This window comes from Lutra lutra, chromosome 3 (genome assembly GCF_902655055.1).
Source record: "Lutra lutra chromosome 3, mLutLut1.2, whole genome shotgun sequence".
Taxonomy (NCBI): domain Eukaryota; kingdom Metazoa; phylum Chordata; class Mammalia; order Carnivora; family Mustelidae; genus Lutra; species Lutra lutra.
In genome coordinates, this window is record NC_062280.1 from 132,914,925 (window position 1) to 132,927,829 (window position 12,905).

At 37.7% G+C, this 12,905-nt stretch overlaps 1 protein-coding gene across 1 annotated transcript in view; it reads right to left on the reverse strand.

The window, feature by feature from the left end:
* Positions 1-12,905, reverse strand: part of CCDC169 (coiled-coil domain containing 169) — a 47,774-nt gene that overhangs the window by 22,257 nt on the left and 12,612 nt on the right. The window contains exons 3-5 of the mRNA XM_047722054.1: positions 11,615-11,725; positions 11,492-11,528; positions 7,040-7,043 (exon numbers count right to left, since the gene is read on the reverse strand). Coding sequence (XP_047578010.1) covers positions 7,040-7,043; positions 11,492-11,528; positions 11,615-11,725 — 152 coding nt within the window. The remainder of the gene's footprint in view (positions 1-7,039; positions 7,044-11,491; positions 11,529-11,614; positions 11,726-12,905) is intronic.

Sequence of the window (12,905 nt, forward strand, 5' to 3'; positions counted from 1 at the left end):
AGTCAGTGTAGGTTCATTCTAGTAATGGAATGAATAATGTTGATAATTGGAAGGCTATGCATGTGGAGAGGTAGGGAGTATGTGAGAAATCTCTGCACCTTCCTTCCAATTTTGTTAAGAACCTAAAACTGCTCTAAAAAAAGGTATTAAGGGGCGCCTGGGTGGCTCAGAGGGTTAAAGCCTCTGCCTTTGACTCAGGGTCCTGGGATGGAGCTCTCTGCTCAGCAGGGAGCCTGCTTTCTCTCTCTCTCTCTGCCTGCCTCTCTGCCTACTTGTGATCTCTGTCAAATAAATAAATAAAATCTTTTTTAAAAAATTTAAAAAGGTACTAATTAATTAATTAATTTAAAAAATTGTCCTGGAGAGAAAATGAGAATACATTCTGGATTTTGTAAAAACTGTATTACTCAGGGCGCCTGGGTGGCTCAGTGCGTTAAGCCACTGCCTTCAGCTCAGGTCATGATCTCAGGGTCCTGGGATCAAGTCCTGCATCGGTCTCTCTGCTCAGCAGGGAGCCTGCTTCCCTCTCCCTCTCTCTCTCTCTCTGCCTGCCTCTCCGTCTACTTGTGATCTCTCTCTGTCAAATAAATAAATAAAATCTTTTAAAAAAAACTGTATTAGTCATTAAGTACCGTGGGTCATTAAAAGCAAGATATTTGTAATTATCCATTTAAAAATTATTATAAACATCAGAAATCCTCTAAAATTTAAAAATTATACTATAGTAACTTCAACATTCATTCTAGATTTTCCTTCTTTATTTTACTGCCTCCAAAATGAACTATTCTTTAAAAATGGTTTTATCAAGGGTACATATTCTCTCATCCTATCACTTATAATCCATTAGAAGACCCATAACTTAAGCTCTTTCCAAGGAGCTTGTTTTAGCTCATTATATAATCAATGGCCACATACTAGAAAACTATAGCCTGAAAAGACATACTAAAGCCATAGCTCAATTGAAGATTCCCCTGGAAATTAACCAAAAAGAAATTAGGTACATAAAAATTAATTCTTCTCTTATCATACAGGGGTTGCTTTGTTTTGTTTCTGATGTTAATCAGTCCTTAATATTTCACCTACACTCGTGTCTTAATTTGCTTGGAACTTCCCAACAGTACATTGAAACAACAGGGTAAGAATAAGAAATTTCAGGATACTTTTACATACGTGAAATCAAACATTCTTAGTTATTGTTTGTTTTTTTTTTAAGTCCTTTTCTTCTATCCTAAGTAAAAACAAAGCTGTATTAGCCACCTATCTTTTAAGCAATGGTAATTGCTATACTATACTAAAGAACATATAAAAACCACAAGTAAAAAAATCACTCTACTGAATGCTTACAAAAGAAAAATAAAATACAATTAATCACAGCTCCTATATATGCTGTACTTTTTTCAATGAAGGCAATTGCAATGAATGAGTACAGCCTTCTGCATGCTTAATACCAAGTGCCCCCTTGTGGACAACATTGTTATTAGATTTATATATAAAATCCGCGTTACTGGTTTTGTGTTTAGAGGCTACACACCTGTGTCCAAACTGACATATGATCTTTGGGGAGAACACAAATCTGGTGATATCTGGGAAAGAATACATCAGGAAGAAGTCTCGGATGGGTTCTACAGATCTACCACTAGCCAGATGGCTAGTGGGAATTCCTCTTCTTGCTTTGTTTCTATCACATTCTTGAGAATCCAAGATCTCCTCAGTGGGCCTTTCACTATGTGGCTGATATATCACTTAAACACAAATATATTTCGGGATGTCAATAGTGCTTTAGGCTCGCTACTATCAATGTTTGGTTATTGGGTTCTAACTATATACTTATGAATTTTAAAACAAAATTTCTAAGAATGTTCTTAAGGTAGAAATGACCAGAATGAACCCACCGGAATCATGACCGGATACTATAGTGAGGTAATAGCTCAATAGAAGGTCAAAACTGGGCTGGATGTTTCCAGGCCCCATGAAGCAGCATAACTAAAAGAAGAATCTGACTCCCAATAAGGGAATCACATTCAGGAAAATGGTATGGGGCATCAGGATGAATAAAAGAGCAGGGAGTGGGGCGCCTGGGTGGCTCAGTGGGTTAAAGCCTCTGCCTTCGGCTCAGGTCATGATCCCAGGGTCCTGGGATCAAGCCCGCATGGGGCTCTCTGCTCAGCAGGGAGCCTGTTTCCCTTCCTCTCTCTCTGCCTGCCTCTCTGCCTATCTGTGGTCTCTGTCTGTCAAATAAATAAATAAAAATCTTTAAAAAAAAAAAGAGCAGGGTGATGATTAAGGACATCAGAAATCAGCAGTTAGAACATAAATGGACCAAAATAGAAAACGATACGAGGGGAGAGTCTTGTTTCTTTAAAGGCTCAAGGTGCATGATGAAGAGACTAGTCTGGCTGTTTGAAAGAATCTCTTCCTTCATGCTTTTCCCACTAAGCAGGGCAAGGAGAGAGATTTTATGGTTTGTCCTAAGGAAAGCTGAAACATACTTCAGAAGGGAAGCTAGGTAAATATCCAAAAGTTAATATTTCAAGAAGTCGATTGACCAAAGGATTCACTTACAAAGAGGCCAATTCACCTAGGATTCTAAATTAACCAATTTGTCCAAATCTTGCTTTTAGGAGAGTCTTCCATGCATGTAAACTTATAAGCAAAACATATTCTTTTTCCAAATACATTTTTCCATGATGATACTAAATGCTAAGCCATTTTCATTAAGTTTTAGTTTTTAACAAATCGAACATTCTTTAAAATGCTAAGGTTATAATCATAGGAATGTATTCAAAGATTTAGATTTCAGCAAGTTAATTTCCCAATGAGTTGATTTTCTACAAATTGATCAAGAGTCTTTCAGAGAACATTTAATGTCAAACTCAATATTTTCCTAAATAATGTTTCTCTGTTTCCATACTTTCTCCCTCATGTCTCCCATCACCAGATAGCCTTGTTGGCTTTGGGAGCAGGATCTTCTGTCCTATCTCTGTCTGACAGAGTGTGTGTTCTGGTGAGAGGTTTCCCTTAAGGGATCAAGCTGTCTGTGTGTAATGAGAAACAAGGGGATGCACTGATGGGAAAAAGAAGCAGAGAGAAATAGAAGTGCTATGGTCTGAATGTCTGGGTCCTCCCCAAATTCAAATGTTGAAATCCTAATGACTCATATGATGGTATTAGGAGGTGTGGACTTTGGGAGATGCTCAGGTCATGAGGGTAGAGGCCTCATGAATAGTATTAATGCTCTTATACGGGGCACCTAGGTGGCTCAGTGGGTTAAGGCCTCTGTCTTCGGTTTAGGTCATGATCCCAGGGTTCTGGGATTGAGCCCCGCATCAGGCTCTCTGCCTGCCTCTCTGCCTACTTGCGATCTCTGTCAAATAAATAAATAAAATCTTAAAAAAAAAAAAAAAAAAGACCCTTCAGAAGTCCTTAGTCTACTCCCATGATGTGAGGACACAATAAGAAGGAGCCATTTCTGAACCAGAAATCAAGTTGTTACCAAACACCATATCTGCTGGTACCGTGATCCTGGACTTCCAGACTACAAAACTGTGAGAAATAAATTTCTATCATTTGTAAGACACGCAGTCTGTGGTTATTTTTTTTATTTTATTTTTTTATAGCAGCCGAAACAGACTTTAAGGGGTCATCAATTTTCTGACTCCTAATGAATCAAGGAAGAGGACTTCCACCATGAAATAGAGTTGACCACAGGGATATGGTAGAAGTTTTTGATAAAGACTTTAGAGTATCTTTTCATAAGAGAGGCTATCTTTCTCTGAGGGATAGAGATCCCCTAAATCTGTTGTTATTGTTGTTGTTATTTTATATATAATAGTGCTTTGCAATAAAACCTATTGAAATGTATGCTAAAAAATACAAATGTCCAGGCCTTATCCCAGACCTACCAAATAAGGGTTTCTGGGCATAAGCCCAAGAATGTGCACTTTTGGTAAGTTATTCACATGATTCTTAGACAGTTTGAAAATTAAAGGACCACAACTCTACATATTGACAAGCAGCTAGGGACAAGGCAGTGCTGGACAGTAAAGGAAAGTAGGAACCTAGAAGGGTCAAATACTGTTCCTGTTTGTGGCACAGTGTCATAGGTACTAAGCTTGAGTGGGCCTAAATAAACTAATCAAAGAATCAACTACCAGTATGCTAATGGTGACAGTAAAGCACTGATGATTACTCAAAACGTTGCTGGGGAACCACCTACGGGCCTGTCTACCAGGAGCCATAAAGTTCTGATGAAGAGTTTAGCTGAATTCTCAGCTTCATATTCTTTTTTTTTTTTTTAAAGATTTTATTTATTTATTTGACAGAGATCACAGGTAGGCAGAGAGGCAGGCAGAGAGAGGAAGGGAAGCAGGCTCCCTGCTGAGCAGAGAGCCTGATGTGGGGCTCCATCCCAGGACCCTGGGATCATGACCTGAGCCGAAGGCAGAGGCTTTAACCCGCTGAGCCACCCAGGCGCCCCTCAGCTTCATATTCTAACTGGAGATAAAAGAAGCCTAGAATGCCATATCAGAACCTGAAAAATAGCTACTGTTCATCAGAGACAACATGGCCTAATTATCCTTAACTTGCAGTCATCTGGAATGGTTAAAACAGACTCTAGTCTTCCAGTGAATGACTATAGATCTTTGCTCAATACACCAGGAAATTCTTGGAGGTAGGCAGCAGGTTCTTCTGGTGAATGTAAATATGAGGGGTTAGAAAATGCCCACCCAGTAACCCCGAGAGAAGTAAAAGTTCAGTGCATTTTATTATATCCCTGAAGAAGCCCCCACTTTCTGGAAGGGTACTAAAAAGCCACAGAATTCTTCTACATTTTTAAGAGGTACCAGAAGATTCACAACTTATATAACGGCACAGCTGAGTAGGTGAAAATATATTGCCCAACTTACACTTGCCCTTATTTCCTTGAAATGGGTTAAGGTTAATTTCACAACAGATTTGTTCTAATAAAACTTAGAGCTCCCTCTAAAGTTCCCATTATTAAGGAAAGGGAAGAAGGGAACTAACACTTTATCAAGAGACATGCTTACTGTGTTAGGCACTATGCTCTTTGCTTTATACATTTCTCTAATAATCTTTATGACAATCTTGCAAGAGTGCTTAATTAACTCCATTTTACAGATGAGGAAATTAAGCCTCAGAGAGATGAAATAATTTCCTTAGTACCTCATAGTCTGAATTTGAACCAGGACAGTCTAATTCTAAAAGCCAAGTTTCTGGGTAAAGTGGGTTACACCCACACCACTGTCTTGCCCCTTCTTTTCCACTACACCACCTTCTCTTTCAATAGCCCTACCTTCTAACTTGCTTCTAACCTGCTTACTGTCTTTCCCTTTGAATTAATAATGGGCTGGAACTTCGGACCATGTTCTTTATCCTACCCTGCACCTGAAATTACTTGGAGAACATCCTTCTGCTGAGCATTCATTAAACCCTTCTCCTCCCTTGGCTTCTGTGATACCACTCTTTTCCAGTTCTCCCTGCTCCCTTTCTCAATAATTTTCCTTCTCAGTTACCTTCGCTCAATCGCCTCCTCAGCTAACACCTCAAGTGTTCCATCCTTAACCCTTCTTTTCAGACTGTGTATTTCTTTCCGAGCAATCTCATACTTCCGTGACTGCAGGTGACACTGATGACTCTAAGATTCTCTATCCAGAGAGACAACTTTCCATAAACTACAGCCATGTCCAGGTGCTTGCTGATCACTATCATCTGTGTAATACACACAAAACTAAACTCATTTCTTAAACTCCACCTGCTTCTGATCCTTACCGTGCTGTTCACTGTAATTATTGTTCAAAGGAGAGTCCTTAATCTTTCTCCAATCTCCTCCCAGTCTCACCCGAGTGTCCATGCACTCACAGTATCTGCATTCCTATAAATATCTCTTCAATCTGTCACCTTGCCTCCATCCTCATATACTACTGCCCAAGCTGAACAACTCACTTTCCCTTACTTGGACTGCAACAGACACATCCTATCTGGTTTCCCTGCCTCAAATCCCACCCACCCTGGGAAAGCCTTTCTCCATGGGGGAAAAGGCTTTTAAACTGTATATTAAATACTTCAAAAGCTTCCCACCACTTATAGAAAGGTTCACACACGTACAAAATCCTTTGTTATCGAGGCCCTGCTTATATTTCCAGTCTTAGCTCTCATCACCTCTTTTATTTATTACAGACCTACTGAACTAACCGCAGACCTGGGGTGTCTTTCAATTGATCCGGAGGGATTCTATCATTATTTGAAAATGTGCATATCCCATGATCTAAAATTTTCACTCCATGTGCACTAGAGCGGTGGTTCTCAAACTCTGGTGTATATCTGAATTATCCGGAGAGTTAATAAAGAACTCAGAAGTGGCAAGCTGGTTGAAGGATAGGGCTGGCCTTTGTATTTTTATGAAGTTCCCTACGTGATTCTGTTACCTACCAAAGTTGGAGGACCACTGCCCTAAAGCAAGGGCCAGCAAGCTATAGCCTGAAGCCCAAATCCAGCCTCAGGCTGTTTTTATAAGCCAAGATTTGTTAGAATAAAACCCTACCTATTCATTTAGGTATTATCTATGGCTCCTTTTACACTCTAACAGCAGTATCAAATAGTTGCAGGAGAGATCAAATGGCCTGCAAAGTCAAAAGTATTAAGTATCTAGCCCTTTACAGAAAAATTAGCCAATTCTGGAGGAACACTTCATATCAGGAGACGTGCATAAGTATGTTCCCTGTGGCAATGTTTGTCACAGAGAGATTTTGAAAAATCCTCAATGTACGTAAATAGGGGAATAAATAAATAAATAAAGATATCTCTCTGTGTGTATATATCTACATATTCTACTATATACATAGTATATAAATAAAATATAGTAGTAAATAAAATTTATCAGATCTTTATGCCTTAACATGGAGAGAATAAAAAGGGATGATACACACAATATATTTTTACATGCATTTTTAGACACAATATCTGTTAAAAGGAATTTAAAAATAAATTAGAATGGTATATACCAAAGCCATGATCATACTTGCCTATAAAAGGGAAAGAGACAGAAAAGGGAATAAAAGAGTCCTGAACTCTATAGATAGTCCTCAAATCTATAGACTTCATTAAAACATTTGAAATAAAAAAGTGACAAAAATTAAAGATTTGCTAATACTAGAATATATTGTTTGCCATATTATCCTCTGTGGGTTTTATTTTATTCAAAATTAAAACCACAAATAACCTAAAATATTCAACTATAGGGAAAAGGAATTGAACATTAATAATCCAATGCAATGAAATATAATGTAGCTCTTAAAAATACACATGAAGAAAATATAACATGAGAAATTATTGGTTTAATTGTCCATGAAATAAGGATAAAATTATATATATATATATATATATATATATATATATATTTTAAAGGGTTATCCTTATTTGTTCCTTTTTGGGGTTCATTTATTTATTGGGTTGTATTTTTTTATTAAATATTTTATTTATTTATTTGACACAGAGAGAGAGAGAGATCACAAGTAGTCAGAGAGGCAGACAGAGAGAAAGGGGGGGAAGCAGGCTCCCCGCTGAGCAGAGAGCCCCATGCGGGGCTCGATCCCAGGACCCTGAGATCATGACTTGAGCCGAAGGCAGAGGCTTAACCCACTGAGCCACCCAGGCGCCCCTATTGGGTTGTATTTTTTTTAATCAATATAACATGCATGCAAAACTTTAAAAAAGAGGTCAACAGTAGATATATTTGACTTAATATTTATCTTTGTCTTTTATTTTCCAAATAGTATTAAATGAATACATATTACTTTAAAATGAAATGATACTTCGGGCACGTGGGTGACTCAGTTATCTAAGCGTCTGACGTTGGCTCAGGATCAGGATCCCTGGGATAGAGTCCCCAGTCGACAGTCAGGCTACCTGCTCAGTGGGAAGTCTGCTTCTCCCTCTCACTCTGCCCCTGCCCCTCCACCCAACTCAAACCCCCCTCCCCAACTTGTGTGAGCTCTCTCTCAAATAAATAAAATCTTTGAAAAAAAAGAAATGAAATGGTACTCATTGAAAGTGACCTTGTGTGGCAAATAGAGCTAACTGCATAACAGATACTCCTTCTACCCTTCTTCCTGCTACTTTACTCGGTAAAACACTAAATTTCGCAGCCTTTCTTGCAAATACAGGAGGCCATATGATGCAGTTCTAGCCAATGAGATGTAAGCGGAGACTCTGCGTGCTGCATATTGGGAAATGCTTTGAAAGAAAACAAACTTGACTGGCCTTTACTTTGCCCTTTTCCCTTCACCTACTTCTTTCTACTGAAAGAGAAGGTGAAGCAGGTGAGAAAGTGAAGCAGCCACCTTATGAGCATGGCGAACAAAGGTCATTCATTAAAGAATGACAGAGTGGAACGTCAAGTCAGGAGCCTGGAGGAGCTGCTGTGCCAACCCGGACTGCATCCCTCTAACACTTCCTGTACATGAGAAAGCAAAACCAAACACCTTACTCCCTTTAAGCCTTTCTTTTACATACAGCCAAATGTAACCATTTACTGAAACATCTTGCTAAAATTAATAAATTATACTGTTGAAAGGCACTTTAAAGATTGCCTAACCGATAGTACCTGAAGATCAGAAAAATAATCTTCAAAAAGATTGAAGGCTTGAAACCAGTCTGTATCAGAACAGGGACCAGAAATTCACCCTCACTTAAGTGAATCCTTGTTCTAAAATGTTAAAATCAAGTCCACTTTAATGTTCCAGTTTGTAAATTACTTATTTAGTATTTCATATTTCTTTCTCCAAAGGTAACTTTTTTTTTATTTGAGAGAGAGCACGCTTGAGTGTTGGGGGAAGGTCAAAGGGAGACGCAGACTCCAAGCTGAGCAGGGAGTCTGGTGCAGGACTCATCCAGGATCACGACCTGAGCTGAAGGCGGTAGCTTAAGCAACTGAGCCACCCCAGTGCCCCCAAATAGTAACATTTAAAAAAAAAATTCCATCTATATTGGTAAAAATTTGTATTCATCTCCGTTTTTGCCCATAAGCAAGCTTGAAATTTGAAATTACTCAAAATTGGTATTCAAACTGACATCAATTTCTTAAGTATGTCTGTATAGGTTACTCTTTTTTTTTAAAAGATTTTATTTATTTATTTATTTGACAGACAGAGATCACAAGTAGGCAGAGAGGCAGGCAGAGAGAGAGAGAGGAAGGGAAGCAGGCACCCTGCTGAGCAGAGAGCCCGATGTGGGGCTCGATCCCAGGACCCCGAGACCATGACCTGAGCTGAAGGCAGAGGCTTAAACCCACTGAGCCACCCAGGCGCCCCTGTATAGGTTACTCTTAAAGACCAAACAATTTACAAGGATAAAGAAGTCGTAAATTTACAAATAGTGTTTTAATTCATATTCTATCCCCCCCAAACAATTTAAACCCTTTTCTCTAAATATCAACCTAAGAGAAAAACAAAAATGTCTGCATTTAGAGTATGTATCTGAATTTCATAAATATTGTTTTTATATAAAGAATAAGACTTATTATACTATCTTTTGTCCTTGAATAAAAGATTTCATCATTAGATATAGGATTCTTGGGTCCCAGTGCTTTTTGCTCAATATTTGGCTACTTCCACCACCAGCTCCTTGGCGAGATTCCTAACACCTGCTGTTAACAAACTCCTCCCGGATTCCACTGTGTAAGAAAACCCAAAAATACTCATGCATGCCTCTGCCCACAGAATAGAAAGAACCAGTTCCTTAAGCGCCTGAACTTTCATCATGTTCCTTTTCTACTGGTACATGGTCCCACTCTTGGTATTTCTACCATTTTTTAAGTCCTTTAGTGAAGAGAAATATAATTCTCTGCTTCCAGATCTAAACCTCTTGGAGAACCACATTTTTTTCAAGAATAACACAAACTCATCAAAGGAAAGAACTTTTTTTGCCAACATGAGTATGTTACAGAGTCTGAGGTAGCAGTTAGAAAGCCAATCAATTGCTTCTTACATATGCTGTAAATTATCATAGCAGGTCCCACCAGCACTTGCTGCTACTCTGGCAATACCCAATTTCTTGGGCTAGCACTGATGATGAGTTATCAAGAAACTTGGAGTCAGAATATTTTATGTTCTGTAGCTAGTATTATATTTTATATTCTATAGGTAGAATTAAAGTCCTATCCACAGTTTAGTAAATACAAGGCTTAAAATGGCCCTTGCAGTAACTTCTAACCACCACAAGATGGAGATATGACTTCATGATTTTTTCCTGACTTTCCAAGACACAGAAATAAAGGTATTTCTGGGTTGAAAATAACAGAGGTGTACAAATTAGGTTATTTCTCCCCTGATAATTATTTTTAAAAATATAATATTTTTCTGTATTTTTCACTAAAGGTCTGCACTTATTCAAAGAGCAATCTCTATAATGCTCTGGTCCTCAGGATCTCTGTGAATATAGCAGTCAATTAAGTGCTCTACATTAAAGCTATTAAAAAACATGTTATTTCTGATAGGCTGTATAGAATGGCTGTTGTCATTGCACAGTCTAGTCAAATGGGCATAGATTTTTTTAAAAAGAGAATCGACCTCCACATTTCCAGACTGTGATTCTGAGCAAATCACTTAATTTTTTAAGTTCAGTGTCACATGCATTAAAGGAAATAATATTAAATTTTATCTCATTGGATTGTGTAGTCCTGCCAATTTAGCAGAGTATTGTGTTTTCATTTTCATATAAAGTACCCTTGGTTTTTTTTATAAGATTTCCATGTTTTCCTGAATATTCTTGAAATTAAAATTTAGCAAGAGTTCTAAAGAAAAGCCTACTTTCAAGCATGCTCTACACCTGGCATAAGCCATGCTTTAGGTCTTCTCTACATTTAAAAAAAATAAGCATTTAAACGAACGAGAAACAAATAAATGTGCTTTGTAAAGTATAAAACATATATAAATTCAAGGATTTTTTCTGGAGGAAAGGCTGTCACTAGGCCAGCCCAAAGAAAAAGTAGGTTGATCAGTACAATAAGGTTTCTTTCATGTCATAGGGTAATTTTATGGGTTCTCTGTTGGATTTTATACATTGTGTATGTGAATGTGAATATATGTGTGTGTGCATATCTACATGTGTATATGTATATTCTAGAGGAAATAGAATGGATATGTTTTCAGATAGTTATGAAATATATTTTTGTATTTAATAAGCTCTTTTAGGTTGCAGGAAGTAGACACACTCAGGTTGCACCTGGACTAACTATTGAGATTCTTTTTCTTCCATTTGGTATGTATCTGAAACTCTGCCCAGCTTTATAAGGTAGAGATTAAGTTGAAGGATCTGCTATAGGATTCCTTACTTCCTAGAAACAGTTCCACTGAACAAAATATTTTATTTGGAACTTGCCACAGTCTTCAAGCATTTTTTGGAAGCTGCCTAAAAAAAAATACAAAATTTTTTTCCTTCTATTATTCTTTTTGCTTAACTAGCTTTTACTTACCACTGGTGTTTGTTCATAAACACAGAAGACAATCTATCTACAACAAAACAAATATGAAAATATTAACAATATTTTATCACTTTTAATTCAACTTACAAAACATATATATAGTTACTACTGTACCTGGAGAATTTCTATGGATTTTTTCCATTTTATCTTCTAGAGAAACAATTTGCTTTTCTAGTTGATCATTCAGTTCAAGTTGTGTCTCATAACGAACTTTCCATTCACCACCTGATGGGAAAATGGGGTTAAATCAAGATCATCTTGTCACCTCTCATTTATCTACAACATTAATCAGCTCATTTAAATCTCCTTTAAAACAACATTAATCAGCCCAATCCTACTGTACTTTACTTTGTTAGCAATGTAGATGAACAAGAGTGAACTAATTTTTAAGTTTGCATTTCTCTGTTTGATAGGATCTTTCAGATTGCAGACAGTAAATTCACAGCAGATTACCACACGGTCAGACCTCACTAGGACTATTGTGATTCCTGGTTTTCTCACTCCCTAGGTCCTTTGTTAGTTCCTCACATACCCTTACAAGGAATTCTATTAAAGGGACTATCAGGAACGTGTTTCTTTCCTTGGAACTTGAAATATCCATACATGACAGCTTAAATAGTTCTAGCTTCCATCCAAAGTCATGTCCATTTTTTTTTCCTTTGCAAACAAATTCTTAAGTCCTTTTAACAACTACCACTTACATGTTTGCTATGTAAAAAGTACATAATCACATATATAAGCACATATATTAACTAACTAATCCTCATTTGAAAAAACTTTGTTACCTCTTCTACAGATGAGGGAACCATGGCTCAGACATGTCAAATAATATTTTTAAAGTGAAAAAGTCAATAAATGGGGGAACTGGGATTTGAATCTGGTTTTATCTGATTTCAAAGTGTATCCTCTTAATTGCTATGCTAATACATGCAGCTGCCTATTCAGGCATCTTCTCTTATCCATAAGCAGGTTTCTTTCACCAAGCCCCTTGGATTATTAAGGCCAAAACAATTTTCTAATTGCTATAGGAGGGGAGGAGAATACAGCCTAGAATTAAAACATCTTTGGTCAGCTTCAAGGTGCAAAGCTAATTTTTTTTTAAATCTTGAAAGTCATGGTTTATAGAGAGAAAAAAGTTGGCTTGCTTCTAAACTTTAAATGCTCGGGGCGCCTGGGTGGCTCAGTGGATTAAAGCCTCTGCCTTCCACTCAGGTCATGATCCCAGCGTCCTAGGATCTAGCCCTGCAAGGGGCTCTCTGCTCAGCGGGGAGCCTGCTTCCTCCTCTCTCTCTACCTGCCTCTCTGCCTGCTTGTGATCTCTGTCTGTCAAACTTAAAAAAAAAAAATGCTCTTTACATATATGAGACAATTTCTGCTCCATTATGGTTGACAGAGGAATCTAGGT